A 23,846-nucleotide genomic window follows, 5' to 3' on the forward strand; every position below is an offset into this window, starting at 1 on the left:
CCCCTCTCATTTCCATTCCCCATAATATTGTACTTTAATAGCATGATATTATTTCACTGTAATAGCTACTGTAAATTGGACAGTGCAGTTGGATTAACAAGAATTTAAGCTTTCTGCTAATATCAGATATTTCTATTTTCTGGGAAATTTTCTTGTTACTTACAACCTCATGCTAATCACATTAGCCTACGTTAGCTCAACCGTCCCACGGGAGACCCACCAATCCTGTGGAGGTTTTAAGTACTTTACACCAGTGGCTGTGGGGATGTTTTTCAGCGGCAGGGACTAGGAGACTAGTCAGGATCTAGGCAAAGATGAACAAAGCAAAGTACAGAGAGATCCTTGATGAAAACCTGCTCCAGAGTGCTCAGGACCTCCGACTGGGGCAAAGGTTCACCTTCCAACAGGACAACGATCCTAAGCAAACAGCCAAGACAACGTGGAGTGACTTCAGGACAAGGCTCTGAGCCAGGACTTGAACCCAATCGAACATCTCTGGAGAGACCTGAAAATAGCTGTCCAGCAATGCTCCCCATCCAACTTGACAGAGCTTGAGAGGATTTGCAGAGAAGAATGGGAGAAACTCCCCAAATACAGGTGTGCCAAGCTTGTAGTGACATACCCAAGAAGACTTGATGCTGTAATCAAAACATAGATTCAATGGTTTGTAAGATGGGGAGGGGTCCATCTGTAATAAAGAGATACTCTGCTTTTTTGACATCACATTCCATTATTGTTCAGTCATGTGATCGAGTGTTGCAAGGAAAGACCTAGTTAAGCAGCAGCTGGCCCAGAACAGAATGGCACATCTTGCTTTTCATTGTAATCAGAGGGCTGATATAAATACTGTGCATGCCAGTCTCTCTTGGCTAAGAGTTGAGGAGAGACTGACTGCATCACCTCTTCTTTTTATAAGATACATTAAGTAGTACTTTAAAGTATTTTTTACCTAAGTATTTTTTTTAGGTATCTGTACTTCACTTGATGATTTATATTTTGGACTACTTTTACTTCACTACATTCCTAAAGAAAATAATGTACTTTTTACTCCATACATTTTCCCTGATACCAAAAAGTACTCGTTAAATTTTCCATGCTTAGTAGGACAGGAAAATGGTCCAATTCACTCACTTATGAACAGAACACCCCTGGTCATCCCTACTTTCGACCTCATACCTCGGTTTTTGCTTTGACATGCACTCTCAACTGTGCAAATCCAAATCATGTCCAATCAATTGAATTTACCACAGGTGGACTCCAATCAAGATGTAGAAACATCTCAAGGATGATCAATGGAAACCGGATGCACCTGAGCTCAATTGAGTGTCATAGCAAAGGGTCTGAATACTTACGTAAAAGGTATGTTTTTTTAAAATATATATATATACATTTGCAAAGTCAAGGGGTCTGAATACTTTCCGAAGGCACTGTATGTGTATGTGTGTGTGTGTTTACCTATACTTGTGGGAACCAGAAGTCCCCACAAGAATAGTAAACTAACAAAAAGTTGACCAACTGGGGACATTTTGTTAGTCCCCACAAGGTAAAAATGCTATTACTAGGTTGTTTAGGGTTAAGGTTAGAATTACTATTAGGGCTATAATTAGATTTAGGGTTAGGAGCTAGGGTTAGGTTTAGGGTAAAGGTTAAGTTTTGGGGTTAAGGTTAGTGTTAGGGCAAAGGTTAGAGTTAGGGAAAATAGGATTTTGAATGGGCCTGAATTGTATGTTCCCATAAGACTGTGTGTGTCCTATGCATGCACAAGTCTGTGTATGAATGCACAGTTGGTGCACTGTGTTGGGGATAGCATATTTAGGAAAATCTTTATACGTCTTATAATCTATTTTTCATTTGCAGGCCCTCCTACTATCAGGTCAACGCCATAGAGCTGAATATGGTACTGTAGGCAAGCTAAGTATTTCTACAGGTGGCACTACCCTGCTGGGAAAGGAACTCCTGTACTTTGAGAAACATCTGTATTTGTAAGAAGGCAACTCTACTGTATATGTCATTGAACAGTAAATTATTTTTTTATTTTTTACAATAGACACACATTTATGGTAGAGTCCTTTGCCAACCCATGGCGCTGAGCTTGACTCCTTTTCCAGATGGATGCACAGCAACTGTTGGTCCAGCCCAGCCTTAGCTGTAGATGCTTAATACACAGACTTACTGAGTCACTCAGGTATCAAGTGTTTGTCAAGAAAGTGAATCCACCTTTTGCTGTCAAGTAGCAGAGTGGCGCAGAGGGAAATTGTCTGCAGATTTAGGTAGGTGTTTTATGTATTCTCTCATAAGCAGATGTTTCAGCAAACACAAAAACAGTAATGCAGAGAGGATTAGAAGCCTATAAACCATGTTACTCACCAATGCAACAGTAGTAAATAGTAAACATTATATCACCACCATGTGCTGCTATACAGAGCAGCATGTTGACTTCTCCTTGTGGATTGAGTGTTAAAAGAGTCAAAGTTCACATTTGCATTTCCAATTCGTTTTCAGGTATTAAGCAATGGAAAATCCACCTTTACTTTGAACACAAACCTCCATTTGACGTTCCAGCTTCGTAATGGGGATTTTAATGATGAATATAACCCTTTTTTAGTGGGGAAAATATGGAAAGCTGCCTCGATCTAGCCAGGGGCCATAAAATGAGATTTGCTTGTGGCAACCCTTGTTCAGGCTTTCATCGGTAATTAGTCTGTGTCATGGAAAACAGTGTCTTTAGGAAACGCCCTGTCAACACCTCCGCACAATCCACAGGTTGAAAATCCGGCACCTATTAAAGAATCAGACATTTTGAAGACGGTCTCAGTAACACTTTCCCTTGTTCGCGTGGAAACATTCTTATGCCTTTTTACATATTTCAAGGCATTCATGCCGTCTGGCAGCACTGATCTTTCAGAGAGTCAAGGGTGTGCTTTTAATACAGCGGCACCAACATCAATGTGAGTGATAAGTGACAGTGTAGACAGAATTTATCCACTGTTCTGCGCTCTCTGATGAAAACGTCTGGGATGGAAACATAATCTCCAACTGGGACTCCATGGTTCACATACTGTTGAGAGACCAGAGCGGAAACTAGACGGCCATTATAAGCTACTGTACAACATTTATACAGATTTTTTTCTGTTTTGTTTTTTTTCATTACAAATCATCTGACCATTAGCTAACTAGTGTGGTCATTTGGTGTCCAATGCTATTTAAAAAGCATTAGCTCAACTTCAACAAATATTGTTCTGTTCGTGATAAGTCTAAATGTTTTGTCCTCATAGGAGTGATTATTTGAGCACCAGAGCAATACCCCAAGTGATCCTACAGCACAGCAACGGTTCACAACCCATTTTTCAGTCCTTAGCAAATACAGACGTTAGCAACAGATGTGTTGAGGACAAAACACGGATGACAGATGCAATCTTCTCATGCTAGCCTATCATTCAGTAACTCCACAGTTATGTTGTGATTTATGAATTGCTTTAAGACAGAGCAGGCTGGATTTCATCCACCCAGCTGTCTGTCCGTCCCTGTCCTCCCTCCACTCGTCTTCAATCTTGTTTTGGTCTACACAGGCAATGCAGTGAAAGTACCACACAAACAAAGGCCTTGCCACCATGACCGGGTATCAAATGGAGAGAAATTCTCCTTTTCCCCCCCAAAGTTCTCCCTTCAAGATCTGAAGGGTGGGGTTACTGGACAGGGCACTGTTTTGTCTACTCTTCGTTTTGAACTCGGCATCAGATTACTACATTCATGAAATGGCTGACATATCGTGATGTCCGTTCGTTTGGGTGTCCTAGCATTCCATGTATGTGTAGCACATAAATAACGTGCCTCGGCGAGCGTCAAAGTATGGAAGATAAAAATTGTTGTTGAAAAGTAGTAGGGAAGACATTAAGATGARGAGACAAAATTGTAAATAAGACAGATGAAAAGCTTGTATTTTTAGACATGGCCTGTCTTGTTGGCTGTTTGTGTCCTCAGACCTCCATCTTTCACAGGAACAGGAAATACTGCAGATTGCCTGGGAGATGACGCTCTGCCAAGTTTAAATGCCACCGCTAAAAATACTTGTGTGGAATGCGGGGCTTGGCAGTGGGGTTAACTCGGTGGCCTGGGCCTTGTCGCCACTCTGCGGGCCTTTTTTGACACGACAGCGCCGTCTGAACGAAACCTGAAGCCGGCTCCTCTGTTCAGCTCCTTCACTTTAAAGCCTTATTTCTGTTCGGAGACTCTTTTTGGGACGACTTGCCGGGTTCCAAGGGCGGATGAGGGGGATTTGGGTGCTATTTCTGGGGCCCTTGGGGGGTGTCCTATTTGCCTGTCTTGAGGGCCCCGGGTTTTGGGAGAGGCACTATCGCCCTCTTGTCTGGGTCCTATAAATACCTGCCATCGGTGCCCACGCTGAGACGGCATGATAGGTCTATTTTTTTAGCATGTTTTTATCGTTACACTGGCGGGACAGCCTGTCCCTGTCCCCCAACTTGCCCACCCCATCCTGCTTCCTCCAGCTCTGGTGACCCGCGTCACGAATGTGTAATGGCGTCTAGCATGATTAGACACTTTTCGAAAGCCATTTTGGGGATTGTGGAATAGAGGCATTTCTTATGGACTTTTAATTGTATTTAGATTTTCATGGAGTGGACTTTAAAATGTCTTATATTGCTCTGCCCCTCCTTTTAATTAATAGCATCAGGTAAAAAAAGCTAATTCGTCTAAATGTATGAGCACTTGTTAAAACATGTTTTATACATTTCAAATTCAAGCCCTTCAGCAGTTCCTCTCCCATCCTCCCCAAGGCTCTCATTCTGAATGGTGCTCGACGACATACTGAACTTCAGAGGAAAAGTAATAACAGTGTCAAGACCTGATGAATGGCAAATAAAGCAATCAGGCATCGACTGATTCCAGCTGCAATAAATGTGGATCCACGACACTGTGCCTCCAATTCAGTGGGGTATATCACAGACCCTCAGCACACTGGTGGGTTTCCCTCCACAGTCTTAATCTCTATCCCATTCTCTACTAGGCCATTCCCCTCAGGCCTTCACCCCCACCCCCCCTCCTCCTCTCCCTCAGGTACTATTTCATTGTAGCCTCATTTAGGATGTTTCTCATTCTCTAACGGAAGAGCTGTGCGTGTATTTCTGGAGGAACGATCTGGTCTAGACTGAGTTAAGTTTGAGCTATTAAAGCTATTAAGTCCTAATTACTGAAGACAGGGTTTTATAGGAATCATAGCATGGCATGTGAGGGATATTGTATATATCTTTTTCATCCTAGTAATGATACCTGCATACTCTATCTCCTACTGTCACGCCATCAGGACCTTTGTGAGCCCTATGAGAATGGAGTTGAATGGATGGATGGAACTGACATTACCCTTAACAGTCTCAGCAGAGGAAAGGGCTGCTATTTGGGCCTTCTTTTCGTGACTGAGCCCACCAATGGCATTCACAGTAAGTCTAATGTGTATGTAATTTCCGACCACAAGGTAAAGGTAAAGGTTATGGCATTTGGAATGCTTTCAGTCATCTTTTTATGTGGGCTTAACTGACAGAAAAGACTGTGTAGTTTACTAGGCGAGATATCTCACAGTAACGGTACAGTAAATTGGCCACACGTTCACTTTACCATTGTAGAAAGACATCACTAACGCATCTCTATTTAAGAGACAAAAGCAGATTTGACTACTTCCCACAGATGGTCATGACCTAACCGGCATAACAGTACCAATATTCTCCTGAAACAAATCCTAATTTACGGGGCCTTATTACTTAACATGAGTCTTAAATGCATGGGGAAAGCAGCCACCCAGCCGTAGAGTAAACACACATGGATTTATTGTCCAGCTGGCTCTTTACGGTGCCACCTGAGTGCGGTTTGGAGGCTCTTTTATGGTGGTTGCTGGGAAATAACTTGAATCCCCTTCCATCCATGTGCTGTTGATGTGTTTGTCACAGGTCTGAATCATCTGACACTAGATTATGAAAATGGACTCCATATGATTTTCAGCGGCGCAGACAACAAAACCCCAGGATGTTAGAAGGATTAAACATGAAACCATTGTATTACCATGTGTCTCTGCTGGCTACTTATCCAAGGAATAACAGAACCTGTCAAGTAATGCAGAAACACAATAGGAATTGTACTTTGACTATAAGACTGTATTGGAAATGATACGTCTCTGCTGTCCAAAACCTTACTTGTTAACTTATCCAGGGAACTATTCCATGGTTTAGACAGCAGACAAACACAGGGGGGAAGGGGGGGGGGACAAGTGCTCCAGTGTTTAGGCTCCTTTGATTTACAGGGAGTCAGCTGTGGTCAGATTCAGTGATTAAAAAGTTAGACCAGTCAGGTAATAAGAAACACTGAGTATCTGACCATGATATGTACGTCTCTCTCTCCACCACAGGAGGGCTAAACTAAGCAGAGCCTTGATGAGGACAGAGAGGATAAGCAGAAGTGGAAACACAGGAGTTATACACAAGTGGTTCGAGGAATGGAGCAGCAGCAACCACAAATGGAAGTTACAAACGTCAATCAGAATTCATAACTCTTAAATCAACCCAAGTTCTGTTGATCAAAAACCTTCCAAGTCTCCCAATTACAAAGTATCTTTAAAGCCTTTCTGACGTCAGCAGAAGCAGGAACTGACCAATTCTCCATCACACTCTTCCTGCACCTTACAGCAGGTCATATGGGGGGAAAAGTACAAAGCCACTGGAGTAAACATCTCCCCCAACCTTACATGACAGATAAAGACTTGGGGTGGGGGGGAGACATAAATTCTGCTGTTTTGTGTTCAAATTCCACCTGACCCTGAKAGTAAAATCTAAGTGACAGAAAGTAACAGTGATCGCACTGTATAGTCTCCACTAATGTTTCTCGTGTGAATATTCTTCAAAGCTCCTGTAATCAGCACAGGTCCTCCGATGGATGTGACCGACAAGACCACAGGCAGGAATGCTCAATTAATAACCCCCTCCACACGTCAACAGACAAGTCTCTGAGCAGTTGTGTATTGCTTGGATTGAACCGAAATCAAACAGGTGAAAAGGTCATCTACATGCAGAACATGCATGTTCTGTGTCAATGCGGGTTGATGAACTCATTGTGATCCAATTTGGAAAATGTGAATTTTGGACATGGAAGCTGTTTAAAATCATCATTATCTCATCCGATGACATGTGGCAGTGTCACCATCGATTTATGACAATAATATGTCTTAAAATAAATATTATTATTTATTTATATTATTTAGAAAGAATAGCTGTCAAATAATTTGCATACAGGAAAAGATCATGATCATTAGAAAGCAAATTACAGACTCCTTTAAATCTGCGTATTCCTCCAAAGCTCAGTTGTCCTGAGTCTGCACAACTCTGCCAGGACCTAGGATCAAGAGAGACACTCAAGTGTTTTAGTACTATATCTCTTGACCCAATGATGAAAATAATCATGGCCTCTAAACCTTCAAGCTGCATACTGGACCCTATTCCAACTAAACTACTGAAAGAGCTGCTTCCTGTGCTTGGCCCTCATATGTTGAACATAATAAACGGCTCTCTATTCACCGGATGTGTACCAAACTCTCTAAAAAGTGGCAGTAATAAAGCTTCTCTTGAAAAAGCCAAACCTTGATCCAGAAAATATAAAAAACTATCAGCCTATATCYAATCTCCCATTCCTCTCAAAATTTTTAGAAAAAGCTGTTGCCTTCCTGAAAACTCACTGCCTTCCTGAAGACAAACAATGTATACGAAATGCTTCAGTCTGGTTTTAGACTCCATTATAGCACTGAGACTGCACTTGTGAAGGTGGTAAATGACCTTTTAATGGCGTCAGACCGAGGCTGTGCATCTGTCCTCGTGCTCCTAGACCTTAGTGCTGCTTTTGATACCATCGATCACCACATTTTTTTGGAGAGATTGGAAACCCAAATTGGTCTATGCGTTTTGGCCTGGTTTAGATCCTATCTGTCGGAAAGATATCAGTTTGTCTCTGTGAATGGTTTGTTCTCTGACAAATCAACTGTAAATTCCGGTGTTCCTCAAGGTTCCGTTTTAGGACCACTATTGTTTTCACTATATATTTTACCTCTTGGGGATGTCATTTGAAAACATAATGTTAACTTTCACTGCTATGCGGATGACACAGCTGTACATTTCAATGAAACATGGTGACGCCCCAAAATTGCCCTCGCTAGAAGCCTGTGTTTCAGACATAAGGAAGTGGATGGCTGCAAACTTTCTACTTTTAAACTCGGACAAAACAGAGATGCTTGTTCTAGGTCCCAAGAAACAAAGAGATCTTCTGTTAAATCTGACAATTAATCTTGATGGTTGTAAAGTCATCTCAAATAAAACTGTGAAGGACCTCGGCGTTACTCTGGACCCTGATCTCTCTTTTGACGAACATATCAAGACTGTTTCAAGGACAGCTTTTTTCCATCTACGTAACATTGCAAAAATCAGAAACTTTCTGTCCAAAAATGATGCAGAAAAATTAATCCATGCTTTTGTTACTTCTAGGTTAGACTACTGCAATGCTCTACTTTCCGGGTACCCGGATAAAACACTAAATAAACTTCAGTTAGTGCTAAATACGGCTGCTAGAATCCTGACTAGAACCAAAGAATTTGATCATATTACTCCAGTGCTAGCCTCCCTACACAGGCTTCCTGTTAAGGCAAGGGCTGATTTCAAAGTTTTACTGCCAACCTACAAAGCATTACATGGGCTTGCTCCTACCTATCTTTCCGATTTGGTCCTGCCGTACATACCTACACGTACGCTATGGTCACAAGACGCAGGCCTCCTAATTGTCCCTAGAATTTCTACGCAAACAGCTGGAGGCAGGGTTTCTCCTATAGAGCTCCATCTTTATGGAATGGTCTGCCTACCCATGTGAGAGACGCAGACTCGGTCTCAACCTTTAAGTCTTTACTGAAGACTCATCTCTTCAGGGGTCATATGATTGAGTGTAGTCTGGCCCAGGAGTGTGAAGGTGAATGGAAAGGCTCTGGAGCAATGAACCGCCCTTGCTGTCTCTGCCTGGCCGGTTCCCCTCTCTCCACTGGGATTCTCTGCCTCTAACCCTATTACAGGGGCTGAGTCACTGGCTTACTGGTGCTCTTCCATGCCGTCCCTAGGAGGGGTGCGTCACTTGAGTGGGTTGAGTCACTGACGTGATCTTCCTGTCTGAGTTGGTGCCCCCCCTTGGGTTGTGCCGTGGCGGAGATCTTTGTGGGCTATACTCGGCCTTGTCTCAGGATGGTAAGTTGGTGGTTGAAGATATCCCTCTAGTGGTGTGGGGGCTGTGCTTTGGCAAAGTGGGGTTTATATCCTGCCTGTTTGGCCCTGTCCGGGGGTATCATCGGATAGGGCCACAGTGTCTCCTGACCCCTCCCGTCTCAGCCTCCAGTATTTATGCTGCAGTAGTTATGTGTCGGGGGCTAGGGTCAGTCTGTTTATCTGGAGTAGTTCTCCTTCTTATCCGGTGTCCTGTGTGAATTTAAGTATGCTCTCTCTAATTCTCTCTTTCGGAGGACCTGAGCCCTAGGACCATGCCTCAGGACTACCTGGCATGATGACTCCTTGCTGTCCCCAGTCCACCTGGCCATGCTGCTGCTCCAGTTTCAACTGTTCTGCCTGCGGCTATTGAACCTGACCTGTTCACCGGACGTGCTACCTGTCCCAGACCTGCTGTTTTCAACTCTCTAGAGACAGCAGGAGCGTAGAGATACTCTTAATGATCGGCTATGAAAAGCCAACTGACATTTACTCCTGAGGTGCTGACTTGCTGCACCCTCGACAACTACTGTGATTATTATTATTTGACCATGCTGGTCATTTATGAACATTTGAACATCTTGGCCATGTTCTGTTATAATCTCCACCCGGCACAGCCAGAAGAGGACTGATTTGAGGTAGGGATCAGGAAATCTGGTCACAATGCGGACGTCTAAAGCTGCATTTACACATACATCCCAATTCTGATCTTTTTTCCACTAATTGTTTTTTTTGACCAATCACATCAGATCTTTTCACATAAGATATTTTTCAGAGCTGATTTGATTGGTCAAAAGACCAATTAGTGAAAAAAGATCTGAATTGTGTAAACGCATTTCTGAAAAATGTGGGTACAGCGAGGCCACAGGCACAGGGAAGACACTTATTACAGGAATCACTATACTGTTTGACCAAATCATGGTTTTATCCACCCAACAAATAGGATGTTTTGAGTGAGGTGACAATGTAGAATGTGCTATGTTTATAGACAGCTTTCCGTTTTTTACGATCCATGATTTTGGCAGTCTAACTGATGACAGAGTTGGAGCTGGTCTCTTTGGTGATGCAGAGTTTGACTTTAAATGTAAGTTTGCGTGACCTCAGCTCATCCCATCAGAAAATCGGGCAGGCCCATCTTGGTTTAAAGGGCCGGCTGTTGCCCACTGGTCAGCCAAAGGCTCATTATAGATTAGTATAACAGAGAAATTGCGCAAAAATCGTACCAGGCTCATGGGCCATCGGCCATGTCACCTTTTTGTTTTATTTTTATATAACAAAAAATATATATTTGTGTGTCAATTTCAACCAGCCCACCCAACTAAGAAATGGTCCAACACATCTGGCATTTTCCAGAATTGCTAGATGGTCAATCTGCCCCTGCACTCTGTAATTCTGTACAAAATGATAACTTTCTGGTACTACTGTACTTCATTTTAAATCAGTAAATGGGTGAAGTTTTATGGTCAATTCAGATCATTGAAATGAAACAGAGGACATGAAATTACATTTATGAATTGACCCTATCAATCAGAGGCACTCATTCGTGAAGTCTAGCCCAATGGGAACAGGTCCAGTCGTCTCATCACCAGGCACAGGGTCTGTTTGGATGGTTGCATCCAGGTGTTTTCACCATTCCTCTGGTGAACGCTGACTAAAACTGTACATGCCTCTGTTGTGCAGATACTCTGGGGCCTGTTCTCCCCCCAATGCTTCCTCTAACAGTCCAGACACACAGACCTGGGGAAACCATCTCTTCTGCTCCTCCTGAGGATGCAACAGGCATCTGGCAAACTATGGCTGTTACAGACAGGACCATCCTGTGAGCTGGCTACAGTAAAGGTTAGGTCAGGGATGGGCAACTTTGATGGAGGTGGGGGCCACAAAAAAAATGTACCAACATCCATACCCACACATGCAGTCAGAGCCGGCCCTAGCCTTTTGGGTGCTTTAAGTGAAATTGTATTGCACCTTATGTATTGTACTATTTTTTGATACGCAGGCCTGAAAAAGGTGGCCCATCCCTGGGTTAGATCATTAAACGAGATCCAGCATCCTTTTCTGTGAATAAGGCCAATTTTAACGCACAGAAATGTCTGCATCCTCTCTGCTTCTATCCATATATCTGCCATCTGGTCCTGCTTTATTCCACAGGACCGAGGGGTAAAAAAAGGACAATCTTCTTTATCATTGTGTGACTGATTTTGGGTTGTCATTACCGACGGCAGATACAAAAATGTCCCATTCCCCTATCCTTTATACTGAATAATTCAGAAGTTTAATGGCATTATACTATATTTCTCAGTTTGATGGGGGTGTGGTGTGCTGGAGGGTGCACAATTCAAATATATAAATCGTAAAAATGATGGATATTAAACATTTAGGTACATATAAGTGTCTTATATCGGTTGAAAGCTTAAATTCTTGTTAATCTAACAGCACTGTTCGATTTACAGTAGCTATTACAGCGAAAACATGCCATGCGATTGTTTGAGGACGGCGCCCCACATCAAAATATTTTTCCACCGGCACAGGTTTCATAAAATTTTCACTTACTTTTTGAAAATCTTCCTCTGATTTGTCATCAGGAAGGGTCCCAGCTATAACATTTAGTGTCGTTTTGTTAGATAAAAAATTTCTTTATATCCCAACAAGTCAGTTTAGTTGGCGCCATCGATTTGAGTAATCCACTCATTCAACATGCAGAGAAAGGAACCTGAAAATCTACCCCTAAACTTTGCTTCAACAAGTCAAAATAAATTTCTATTTACTCCTCAGATACCCTAAAATGTAATCAAACTATAATATTCCTTGCGGAAGGATGTTCAATAGGAAACCGATTTTAGCAGGTGCATCCTGTCTTCACGGCGTGCGCAAACACGAATTTCAAAGACTGTGTCCTTCTACTAAAACTGTTATTTCTTATTCGTTTTTGAAGTTACAAGCCTGAAACCTTGAACATAGACTGCTGACACCCTGTGGAAGCTATAGGAATTGCATCCAGGGAGCTAATTTTCAGTATGACCTTATACTTGCCATTGTAAGAGGATGGTCTCAAAAAAAAAAAAAATCTGGTTGGTTTTTATTTGGATTTTCTCCTACATTATTTGAACATTTCTACAAACTTCAAAGTGTTTACTTTCCAATGGTACCAATTACATGCATATCCTGGTTTCAGGGCCTGAGCTACAGGCAGTTTACTTTGGTCACGTCATTCAATTGAGAAAAAAGGGGCCTAGCCCTACTAAGTTAAGGCCAATCTAAACTATATTTCATGCTAATAACAGAATGTTTTCTAAATAAGCCTGCAGCTGTGTGAGCTTGGATGTTTGGGAGTAAAATTGCTCTAGGTAACACCCATTTTCCTCACAGTGAGGGCATGCATGAGAAACATAATAGTGAAAGATCTATAGTAAACAAATCAGGTCATCACTTAAGTGTGATTCTATTGATTCTCAAGTGTTACAGACATTTTAAAAAGTAACACAAAAGGTAAGACAAAAATATTTTACATTACTGTCTTATTAACCCATCAAATCAAATTTTATTTGTCACATGGTTCGTAAACAACAGGTGTGGACTAACAGTGAAATGCTTACTTACGGGACCTTCCCAACAATGCAGAGTGAAAGAAAATAGAGATATCATAGAAATGTAAGACACGTAATTACAAAAGTAATGCACAATGGGTAACGATAACTATGCCTATACAAGYGGTACCAGAACCGAGTTGATGTGCAGGGGTACGAGCTAATTGAGGTAGGTATGTACATATAACTAGGAATAAAGTGACAGATGGTAAACAGTAGCATGAGTAAAAAAAGTTTGTGCAAAAAGGATCAATGCAGATAGTTAAATAGTTAACCAAATGGCTACCCGGACTAACTATTTAGAAGGCTTATGGCTTGGGGATAGTAGCTGTTCAGGGTGCTGTTGGTTCCAGACTTGGTGCATCGGTAATGCTTACTGTGTGGTAGCAGACAGAACAGTCTATGACTTGGGTGGCTGGAGTTTGACAATGTTTAGGGCCTTCATCTGACACTGCCTGGTATAGAGGTCCTGGATGCCAGGGAGCTCGGCCCCAGTGATGTACTGGGCCATCCGCACTACCCTCTGTAGCGCCTTGCCAAGCAGTTGCCATACCAAGCGGTGATGCAGCCAGTCAAGATGCTCTCAATGGGGCAGCAGAATAACTTTTGGAGGATCTGTGGGCCCAAGCAAAATCTTTCAAGCCTACCTGAGGGGGGAAGAGGCATTGTCGTGCCCTCTTCATGACTGTGTTGGTGTGTGTTGACCATAATAGATCCTTCGTGATGTGCACACCGAGGAACTTAAAGCTCGACCCACTCCGGACCCGTCGATGTGAATGGGGGCGTGCTGGGCCCTCTGTTCCCTGTAGTCCACAATCAGCTGCTTTGTCTTGCTGACGTTGAGGGAGAGGTTGTCCTGGAACCACATTGCCAGGTCTCTGACCTCCCAATAGGCTATCTCATCATCGTCGGTGATTAGGCCTACCACCGTTGTGTCGTCGGCAAACTTAATGGTGTTGGAGTCGTGCGCGGCCACGCAGTCGTGGGTAAACAGGGAGTACATGTCTATGTAAAACATTTAAAATATAAATACATGAATAAAGCCTGTGCAATGTGCATATCAGATCAAAATTTCCATCACAATCTCAAGGCCTTATATCAATAGATTAATTTGAGAGTTTAACTAGTCTGCTGTGACCCAATGCCTGAAACAATTACATTGAATGAATCAAAGTAGACATGCAGGTGCTGACCTCTACTGGGTAGCAAGCGAGATACAACAGGACAAGAAGAGAGACAAAAGCATTCTTTCCATCTGTATGTGAATCTCTTGCAAGCTCTTATTCACAACATCATCACTTTACACTACCGGAGATTATTTTTACATAAAGCTGTATCAATAACAAAACCATTACTTCCTTAACCGTTATATAGCATAAGAGGAATAGGAATGATGGGCCAAATAATGGTCCGATAGATAAAACATTTTATTTTACTGCCCTCTGTTGAAGGATAAGTAATGGGCACTGCAAAGGGAAGTCATTTCTCCCAAACGTAATTTGTGATGACTATATTGACTGCTATAATAGCTCAGGGATTGTGCATTGAGATGCATCAACTCTAAGCAATAAGGACATATGGTGAACATGTGTAAATTAAAATAATGAAATAGTGGCAATAGAAGGTCCCTTTGATATTTAGAATGAGGAAGAAGGTAATAATTTAATATAGGTAACTGGTATAGTATCACCATACGAATTAACTATATTATAATAGGCCAGGGCGGAAGATGCACTCTGAGGATGGCAGGGCTGATGAGTTTAATGGTTTGCATCTATCCATCCAATTGATGGTAAATTGACATGCGGTAGCTCAAGGCGGCTGCGGGGCATTGGTCTTTGGACAGACACAGGCCTAATCTTGACCTTGGGAACAAGAGGAAATATCATTAGAATAAGGCTGGCGCTGTTCAGGATCACAGACAAGCAAAGTTGCAGATGATGGAGACAACAATTATCAGTGGTATACCCTCACTAAAACATTTCCAGTTTTATTTGAACATACAGTGTGTGAAAACCTTGTGAAAACTTACAGAAAACGTTTGACCTCTGTCATTGCCAACAAAGGGTATATAACAAAGTATTGAGATAAACTTTTGTTATTGACCAAATACTTATTTTCCACCATAATTTGCAAATAAATTCATTAAAAATCCTACAATGTGATTTTCTGGATTTTCTTTTCTCATTTTGTCTGTCATAGTTGAAGTGTACCTATGATGAAAATTACAGGCCTCTCATCTTTTTAAGTGGGAGAACTTGCACAATTGGTGGCTGACTAAATACTTTTTTGCCCCACTGTATACAGTATTGACACTTTCTAACTCAAGAACTTGTAAGGTGTCAGTGTGTCAAGGTATTATGAGATTTGACAAATCAAGCCTGGGAGTTGTTTGGAAGTTAATTCAGACATGGCTCCATTTAGCAATTGACTTTGGCAGATCAAAGATGTTGTTACAGATTCTGATTGGTTCATCTGACAACCTAGTCCCATGTGATTAACCTTGATGCATAAAAAAGCTAGTCATACAGGCTGTAATAGGTTTTCAACTGCCTTCATTTCATTTTTTAATGAACTGAAACTCTCTCTCATACATACACCTTAGCCAAATACATTTAAACTCAGTTTTTCACAATTCCTGACTTAGGTCAGTTAGGATGACCACTTTATCTGAAGAATGTGAAATGTCAGAATAATAGTAGAGAATGATTTATTTCAAGCTTTTATTTCTTTCATCACATTCCCAGTGGGTCAGAAGTTTACATGCTACCAAATACTAACTTAGTGTATTGCCTATAAATTGCTTAACTTGGATCAAATGTTTCGGGTAGCCTTCCACAAGCTTCCCACAATAAGTTGGGTGAATTTTGGCCCATTCCTCCTGACAGAGCTGGTGTAACTGAGTCAGGTTTGTAGGCCTCCTTGCTCGCCCATGCTTTTTCAGTTCTGAACACACATTTTCTATAGGATTGAGGTCAGGGCTTTGTGATGGCCACTCCAATACATTGTACATTATTAATACATTGTTGTCCTTAAGCCATTTTGCCACAACTTTGGAAGTATGCTTGGGGTCATTGTCCAGTTGGAAGACCCATTTGCGACCAAGCTTTAACTTCCTGACTGATGTCTTGAGATGTTGCTTCAATATATCCACATCATTTTCTTTCCTCATGGTGCCATCTATTTTGTGAAGTGCACCAGTCCCTCCTGCAGCAAAGRACCCCCACAACATGATGCTGCCACCCCCGTGCTTCACGGTTGGGATGGTGTTCTTCAGCTTGCAAGCCTCCCCCTTTTTCCTCCAAACATAACGACGGTCATTATGGCCAAACAGTTGTATTTTTGTTTCATCAGACGAGAGGACATTTCTCCAAAAAGTACGATATTTGCCCCCATGTGCAGTTGCAAACCGTAGTCTGGCTTTTTTATGGCGGTTTTGGAGCAGTAGCTTCTTCCTTGCTGAGCGGCCTTTCAGGTTCTGTCAATATAGGACTCGTTTTACTGTGGATATAGATACTTTTGTACTCGTTTCCTCCAGAATCTTCACAAGGTCCTTTGCTGTTGTTCTGGGATTGATTTGCACTTTTCGCAACAAAGTACGTTAATCTCTAGGAGACGGAACGCGTCTCCTTCCTGAGCAGTATGACAGCTGCGTGGTCCCATGGTGTTTATACTTGCGTACTATTATTTGTACAGATGAACATGGTACCTTCTGCTCCCAAGATTTAACCAGACTTGTGGAGGTCCACAATTTGTTTTCTGAGGTCTTGGCTGATTTCTTTTGATTTTCCCACGATGTCAAGCAAAGAGGCACTGAGTTTGAAGGTAGGCCTTGAAATACATCCACAGGTACACCTCCAATTGACTCAAATTATGTCAATTAGCCTATCAGAAGCTTCTAAAGCCATGACATAATTTTCTGGAATTTTCNNNNATTAGCCTATCAGAAGCTTCTAAAGCCATGACATAATTTTCTGGAATTTTCCAAGCTGTTTAAAGGCACAGTCAACTTAGTGTATGTAAACTTCTGACCCACTGGAATTGTGATTTTGTGAATTATAAGTGAAATAATCTGTCTGTAAACAATTGTTGGAAAAATGACGTGTCATGCACAAAGTAGTTGTCCTAACTTGCCAAAATGATAGTTTGTTTACAAGCAATTTGTGGAGTGGTTGAAAAGGGAGTTTTAATGACTCCAACCTAAGTGTATGTAAACCTCCYACTTCAACTGTATTTTCACAGTTTCAATAGCCTGTAAATGTCAATTTAACATATGTTTTATGACTATTGCCTAATTATTTTAGGAATATGAGATTTTGCAACATTATGGCAACATGGGATTACACAGAATAACCAAATGGCCAATATTTAGATATAGTACTTTATTAATCCCCATGGGGAGATTTGATTGCACCAGCCAAAACACATTGCTAATAAATACACCACAAAAACACAACAAGGACACACAGACACTAAAAGCGGAATATCAATAAATAAACAAGTGTTTGTGTTAAAAAGCCTCATGATATGGTAAAAAGGATCTGCGGAAACGTTCAGTTTTGGACCTGGGGAAAATAAATGTATGCCATTGCACTGCGATGCTCATGGCAGGTAGACCTGTGGAGGGGGTGGCTAGTGTCGGCCTCGACAGTATACTCCTGAGTTTTTTTTTGCCTGCTGTGCAGAATTTACACAATGAAGGTGGGCAACCATGATGCATATTTCTTGGTCTACTACACAGTAGCCTTTACACTAGGATGGACTGGAGTGTCTATGTATTCATCCACAATTTATGTTGTACACATAGCCCAAACGTATCTCTAGGTATCTATAGGTATACAAAGCCACATCCTGTCATATATTTAAGCACATCGCGTTCATTTCAACCAACATTCTTCTCCCCTGGAAGCCATGTTAAGGGGGCGTTTRATTCTATTTTCCCCTGGAATGATTTTTTTTCCACTTTGCAGCATCAGTAGTAGCGTTGAGCCAGCCTCCTATGAATGTACGGTGGTTGTGGCTGTAGTTTTTTTTTAGGAACAGGATACGCATAAGGACAGCGAAGAAAAAAAAACATAGCAATTCCTCGGGGGATTTGTGAAAGGGAAACTCAGGTCTGCATTTATTCGTGTAAAGGACGACAAACAGGTACAAATTTCACGCTCACGCATATCCGGCTTATTTCGTTTTGTGGCGAGCTGCGTCTCCGAAAGAATTTCTTTCCATGTCTGATGAGATTACACATCCAATGCAATGAAAACAAAATGGGGGTTGCGCTGTAGCATGTGAGCAACATAATTACAAGAAAGGTTACGGCCCGATGTCCCAGACCTTTCTATTTGAGAACAGCCGCGTATTTATAGTGGACAGGCGACCAACTGAAGCGAGGCCCTTGATTAGATAGGTGTCCATAATGCTTTTTCAATACGCGTACCCTATCCGAAAAATACACGTAGGCCTACCAGCATGTGAATTTTTATTCCTGCAGAATAGAGCGTCTATGTATACACATGTATTTAATTTGTCCTATATTCATGGCGATTTGTACATTGTCTTGTTATGTCGGTTAGGATCAAATTTTAAACGTCACATTTGACGAAAAACATGAATTAAATGACATACGTCGAGTATTGTAGGTTACAGTAGGTGTCACGATCTTTTCCCTGTTCTTTTATTTTGCCCTTTCATGGGAGCAATCGAGGATACAAAACGCATTCAAGATGCACAAGAAAATGTAATGCATTCAATGCAATAGGGCCTAGCTATCCGAAATAATATATCGGTTCTCAGATTGCAAATGGAATTTCTAAATCTGGGACTCTACTGTAGGCCACCGCGGACCTCTTCTGTACCAGTATTATTGAGTTTGTTTACAACCTCTGGCAAAGTAACCTTCCCATCTTGAAAATCAAACTAATACTAATGCACAACTTTACAATTCCTCTGAACAATGCTTCGTATTTGGCAATTTAATTGAATTCTTAAAAGTTCCAATGCAGCCGTTTTTATCTCAATATCAATTCATTTCTGGGTAACAATTAAGTACTATAGTGTGATTTATTTTTAATTACATTTGAATTGAAAACATTTTWAAAAAACTTAGCAAAGCGCAATTTTTCAAGCAAGAATCTTGCTAGGAAGGTCTGGGAGTGATTTGAGAGGGGACGGGAAACCTGAAATCAGCTCGTTATTGGCAGAGAGGTTTGGAACTCTTTCTTATTGGCTTAACTAATTTGCCGGGTAGTGATGTCACCATGGAAGGCCAAAACTCTTCTCCCCCAACGGTCTTTTCAAACGGCTCTTGCGTTATAATTTTCACCGTATTATTCAACCTCAGTGTAGAAATATARCAAACACAGGTAAATCACGTTTTTGACTGCACTGGACTTTTAAACGTTGTAGGCCTTTTATTCCTTAATAATTTGGAATAATATGCTAATCTAGTGTGCTTTGCTTGTTTTATTCATTCTCTGTTCTTATCAACTTTGCAAAGTCATGGTATAGGTATTTTCTTGCCTACATGAGGACAATATGATGCCCCTGATAGGCCTCTTCTGTACATCTCAATCTTTGTTCTTCAAGTGTTTATGCATGTTTTATCAGTTTAAAGAATGATAAGTCATATAGCCTGCAGACATGTTGGTTTACTTTTCACACCCAGACTTCATATCTTGATTCTGCTACCTGTCAAAAACACCTGCCTCTAGTCATTCTGCTCCCACCACAAACCCTTACCATTTCAATGCATAGAAGCTTCAAAATGGCACAATTATAGGCTTCTGCAGGAGTAAATCAGTGGAGGCTGGTGGAGTAGATATAGGAGTACGGGTCATTGTAATGGCTGGAATGGAATAAAAGGAACAGAGTCAAACGTCTTCCATTTGTTTGATACCGTTCCATTAATTTCCTTTCAGCCATTACGGTGAACCTGTCCTGCTATAGCTCCTCCCACCAGCCTCCACTGGAGTAAAATGTAGTCTTTACTAAATTCCTTTTGGCATGTGGGCATTATAAAAACAGTTTTGCACAATAGGGTCTAGTGTATTTCAATTGGTTCATTGTTGCATGTATAGGACAAATAACCAATTGAATGTAGTTGCAATCTCCATCCTGAACACTAACCATGGTAACATGACTGCTGTCCTCCCCAGGTAGACATAGCTGAGGCAAGATGTCAGCCCGAGGAGGAAAGAAGAAGAGCACCAAACTGTCCCGCTCCGCCAGAGCAGGGGTCATCTTTCCTGTGGGGAGGATGATGAGGTATCTACGCACAGGGACGCACAAGTACCGCATCGGCATGGGGGCACCCGTCTACATGGCAGCCGTCATAGAGTACCTGGCAGGTTGGTATCTCGCCTGAGGGAAAACACACATCAATGTCGTCAAACACAAAAACAATGTTCATAAATTCACTTGTGTATTAATTACAGGATTATGTAAAATATGAAAATMTATATTTTATTGGTAAACGGTGGCAGAACATTTTTCTAATGACCATTTCTTGTTTAGCTGAGATTTTGGAGTTGGCAGGGAATGCAGCAAGGGACAACAAAAAAGGCAGAATAACTCCTCGGCACATTAAACTGGCTGTCGCCAACGATGAGGAGCTCAACCAGGTACAGTATTATTCCCCTTGAAATTGACAGTTAAAAAATGTCCTATAATGACCTCAGCAGAGTACATTTTTCATGTTGTTCCACTTCACTTGCACAATCGTTACACCATATTATATTACAGTATATTAGTGCCCAATAGGGATCCATAAAACTTTTAGATGAAGGTAGTCCCTTTGTCTAAGTGTTCAGGAAGGTGCAGTTGACGCCAAATGGCATCTGTACCAGGTAGGATTTCATCAGACATGAACTGKCACCGCTTCGTGGTTAACCTTTTTTTAGACAGTGGGGACATTCCGCCTGTATTCAAATAAGTGGGGATCAAATAATGATGAAATAATTACACTTAGACAATGATCTTTATCATTTTAGCAGGATTTTTACCACTTGCCTAGTATTTCTCAGAGGGAAGAAATTGACCAATGAGACGGAATAGTCAACTGATTCACCTGTTCTGTGGCCTCTCAGCTTCTCAGAGGAGTGACCATATCAAACGGAGGGGTCCTGCCTCGCATCCACCCTGAGCTGCTGTCCAAGAAGAGGGGCAGCCGAGTGAAAGTGGACACTCAGGTGACTGTGCCAGAGAAGAGGGCGGAACGCGTCAAGAGCATCAAGAAACCTACCACCAAAAAAGGCAAAGGCAAACCAGGCCGAAAGCAGAGGGTAAGTACACATGATTGGGCATCGTGAATGACAGCAAACATCTCAATATTTGTCAATGTGTTTGTTATAGTGCTATAAGAAGCATGAGTGTGTTCTGTTTTTCATTGATTCTATTCAAAGAAAAACACGGAAAACGACAAAGAGGCTGTTGTAGCTAACTCAACAGTGGAAGATGGGCCAGGTGATGGATTCACTATCCTCTCAGCGAAAAGCCTGTTCCTTGGACAAAAGGTATCATTAAATGTAGGCTCATGTCAGCAATGACGTGTCATTCTATGACACCTTTTATAAAGATACCTCAGAAATAAGTGACACGAGTCAAGTTTCTAAGTGATTCTGTTATAACTTCAACTCTACATCCCCTAAAACAGCTTTCACTAACAGAGAGTGAAATTAGCAAAATTGGAACCATCAAGGTGGAGGGAATCATCAACCCCACAAATGCAGAGATGGACCTCAAAGAGGGAGTGGGTGAGAATGCCAGACCTGCTGGTCTTTTCTTCTTAGACGTGTGAAAGGCCCACGGCCCATTATAATTATCCCTCTTACCTGTTGTGTGCTCGTCTGCAGGCAGTGCCCTGGAGAAGGCAGGGGGGCGAGACTTCTTGGAGGCAGTGAAAGAACTGCGGAAAGCACAGGGACCTTTGGAGGTAGCATCAGGTATGGCGATCTGGAAACTAGAGTAAAATCTGCTGAATGATAGGTTTGAGAAGTTTCGCATGCAATGGTAATGAAATTATGTTATTACCAAATGTGTTTATCCAAAGACCCACATTCAGCATACACATAAAACATCATTGACACATGATAGTCTCGCCCTCACTCACCTGTCTAGCCTCAAGTACACTGTCAATGCGTATATTTAAACCTACAAAGAAAGAGGGAAACATCAGTGTGTGTTTCCGTGTCTTCCTCCTGTAGTTGCGGTGAGCCAGGCCAGTGGGATGCCAGCTCGTTTTGTCATCCACTGTAACATCCCTCAATGGGGCTCAGAGAAGTGTGAGGACCAGCTGGAGAAGACTGTCAAGGCCTGCCTCTCTGCTGCAGAGGAGAAGAAACTCAAGTCTGTTGCCTTCCCCTCACTTCCTGCTGGCCGGTGAGACTACTCAACTACAGCTTTAAATCTATACCAGTAACAATAAAAACAGTGATACGACTAAAATACCTTTTAGTCTTAGTCACAATTTAATAATTTCATCCTTCTTTGTTATCAGTCGACTAAAACTCTGAACAATGTCACATATTAGTCAGTGAATTTAATAATTAGTGTACACCTATAACTTCCATATGTACATTGAGATAGTCTTGTCCGTCTTGTCCAACTAGGCCTACTATCCCCTCATATAGCTGGCACATTGTTATTGTGGCAGATTGTAACCAATGCCAGCAATGATTTACAACAGGCTACAAAGCCTTGGCTACATGTTAAACAATTTAGGCATTCAGCTTTTATCTCCCCTTCATAACCTTGGGGTGGGGGTAAATAAGTGATTCCCTTAAAAATTGAAGAATCTGAGCTTTCCACAGCAATGCCAGAAATATTACTGTACTACTAATATTCAGCAAATAGTATGAGAGAGAGTTAAAAAAAAATGTCTACTTTAGGTTACTTACAATTGAAGTGTCCTTGCTGCCAGTTAAAAAGATTGATGAGTGACTGAAGTGACCACCTGGGCAGATCAGCTCAATCAGACTGTGCTTAAAAAAACGTTAATTCCGCCAATGAGAGGATTGCATTAAATATTCTGCAAAGGCATGCATGCTTATAATTGGACGTGGAATTTTCATCCACTAAAATTAAAACTCAGTAGTTATGGTCATTTTCATGGCATCTCGTCAGGAAAAATTGGTTGTTGACATTTTTTGTCAGTTATTGTTGACTAAATTAACATAGCTCAACATTCTGAACCAGGGCTCTTAATCTTTCCTTGATTCCTTCTCAAAATGCATTGAAGAAGGTCAAAGGAGGGAAGGACCTTGAACCTATCTCCTCCAATAAAGGAGATAAGGTGTGAGGAATTGTAGAAAGTCCAATTGAGATTGAGCCCACGTCTGTGTATCTCTCCTGGTTGTAGGAATGGATTCCCAAAGCAAACAGCCGCCCAGCTGATCCTCAAGGCCATCTCCAACCATTTTGTCTCTGCGACGACCTCCTCCCTGAAAAACATTTACTTTGTACTGTTTGACAGCGAGAGCATCGGAATATACCTTCAGGAAATGGCKAAGCTGGATGCCAAGTGAAGAGATGCTTGATTTGAGGTGTTTTTTTTAACAGTTGTATTTCAGATGGATCTTTGTTTTTTGCAGCTGATATAGTGTGATCAAAAGGTGCTGTAAGTAGGCGTTTTTGACATTGGATAGCCCTTGGAAGGCGTAAAAAAATATATGTTTGTGAGTGAAGTACTGTACGCATTTATGTTACACTGTCTTCCTTTTACAGGATTGCATTCTTTCTTTTTAGACTAGACTCAATGAATAATCCCATGGCTTGTCATTCTTATCCCTCATTTACTGATATTGTTTTCACATTCCATGTACAAAGACAATTTTGACGGTTGTTTTTTTCTGCTAGAATCCCTCTGTAGTTTCTGATACAGTTAGTTTACTAAGAAAAGTGTTTCTCATTCTGCTTTGAAATAAAAATCCAGATGTTTTACACCACAGATCCAGTTCTGATTTGATTAATGCAT

At 41.5% G+C, this 23,846-nt stretch overlaps 1 protein-coding gene across 2 annotated transcripts; it reads left to right on the forward strand.

Moving 5' to 3' along the window:
* The first annotated feature begins 17,825 nt into the window (after positions 1–17,825).
* LOC111951845 (core histone macro-H2A.2) lies at positions 17,826–23,819 on the forward strand. Of its 2 annotated transcripts, none has more exons than XM_023970093.2 (9): positions 17,826–18,028; positions 20,032–20,223; positions 20,390–20,496; positions 20,962–21,156; positions 21,277–21,399; positions 21,528–21,627; positions 21,727–21,816; positions 22,078–22,252; positions 23,232–23,819. In XM_023970093.2, exons 2-9 carry the CDS (start codon positions 20,052–20,054, stop codon positions 23,395–23,397), a joined length of 1,128 nt encoding a protein of 375 aa, XP_023825861.1. In that variant the 5' UTR covers positions 17,826–18,028; positions 20,032–20,051; the 3' UTR covers positions 23,398–23,819. The 2 variants fall into 2 exon arrangements, with proteins under 2 accessions (XP_023825861.1, XP_023825863.1); XM_023970095.2 differs by having other exon boundaries at positions 21,277–21,387.
* The last annotated feature ends 27 nt before the right edge of the window (positions 23,820–23,846 follow it).

Source organism: Salvelinus sp. IW2-2015, linkage group LG25, assembly GCF_002910315.2.
Source record: "Salvelinus sp. IW2-2015 linkage group LG25, ASM291031v2, whole genome shotgun sequence".
Lineage (NCBI taxonomy): Eukaryota > Metazoa > Chordata > Actinopteri > Salmoniformes > Salmonidae > Salvelinus > Salvelinus sp. IW2-2015.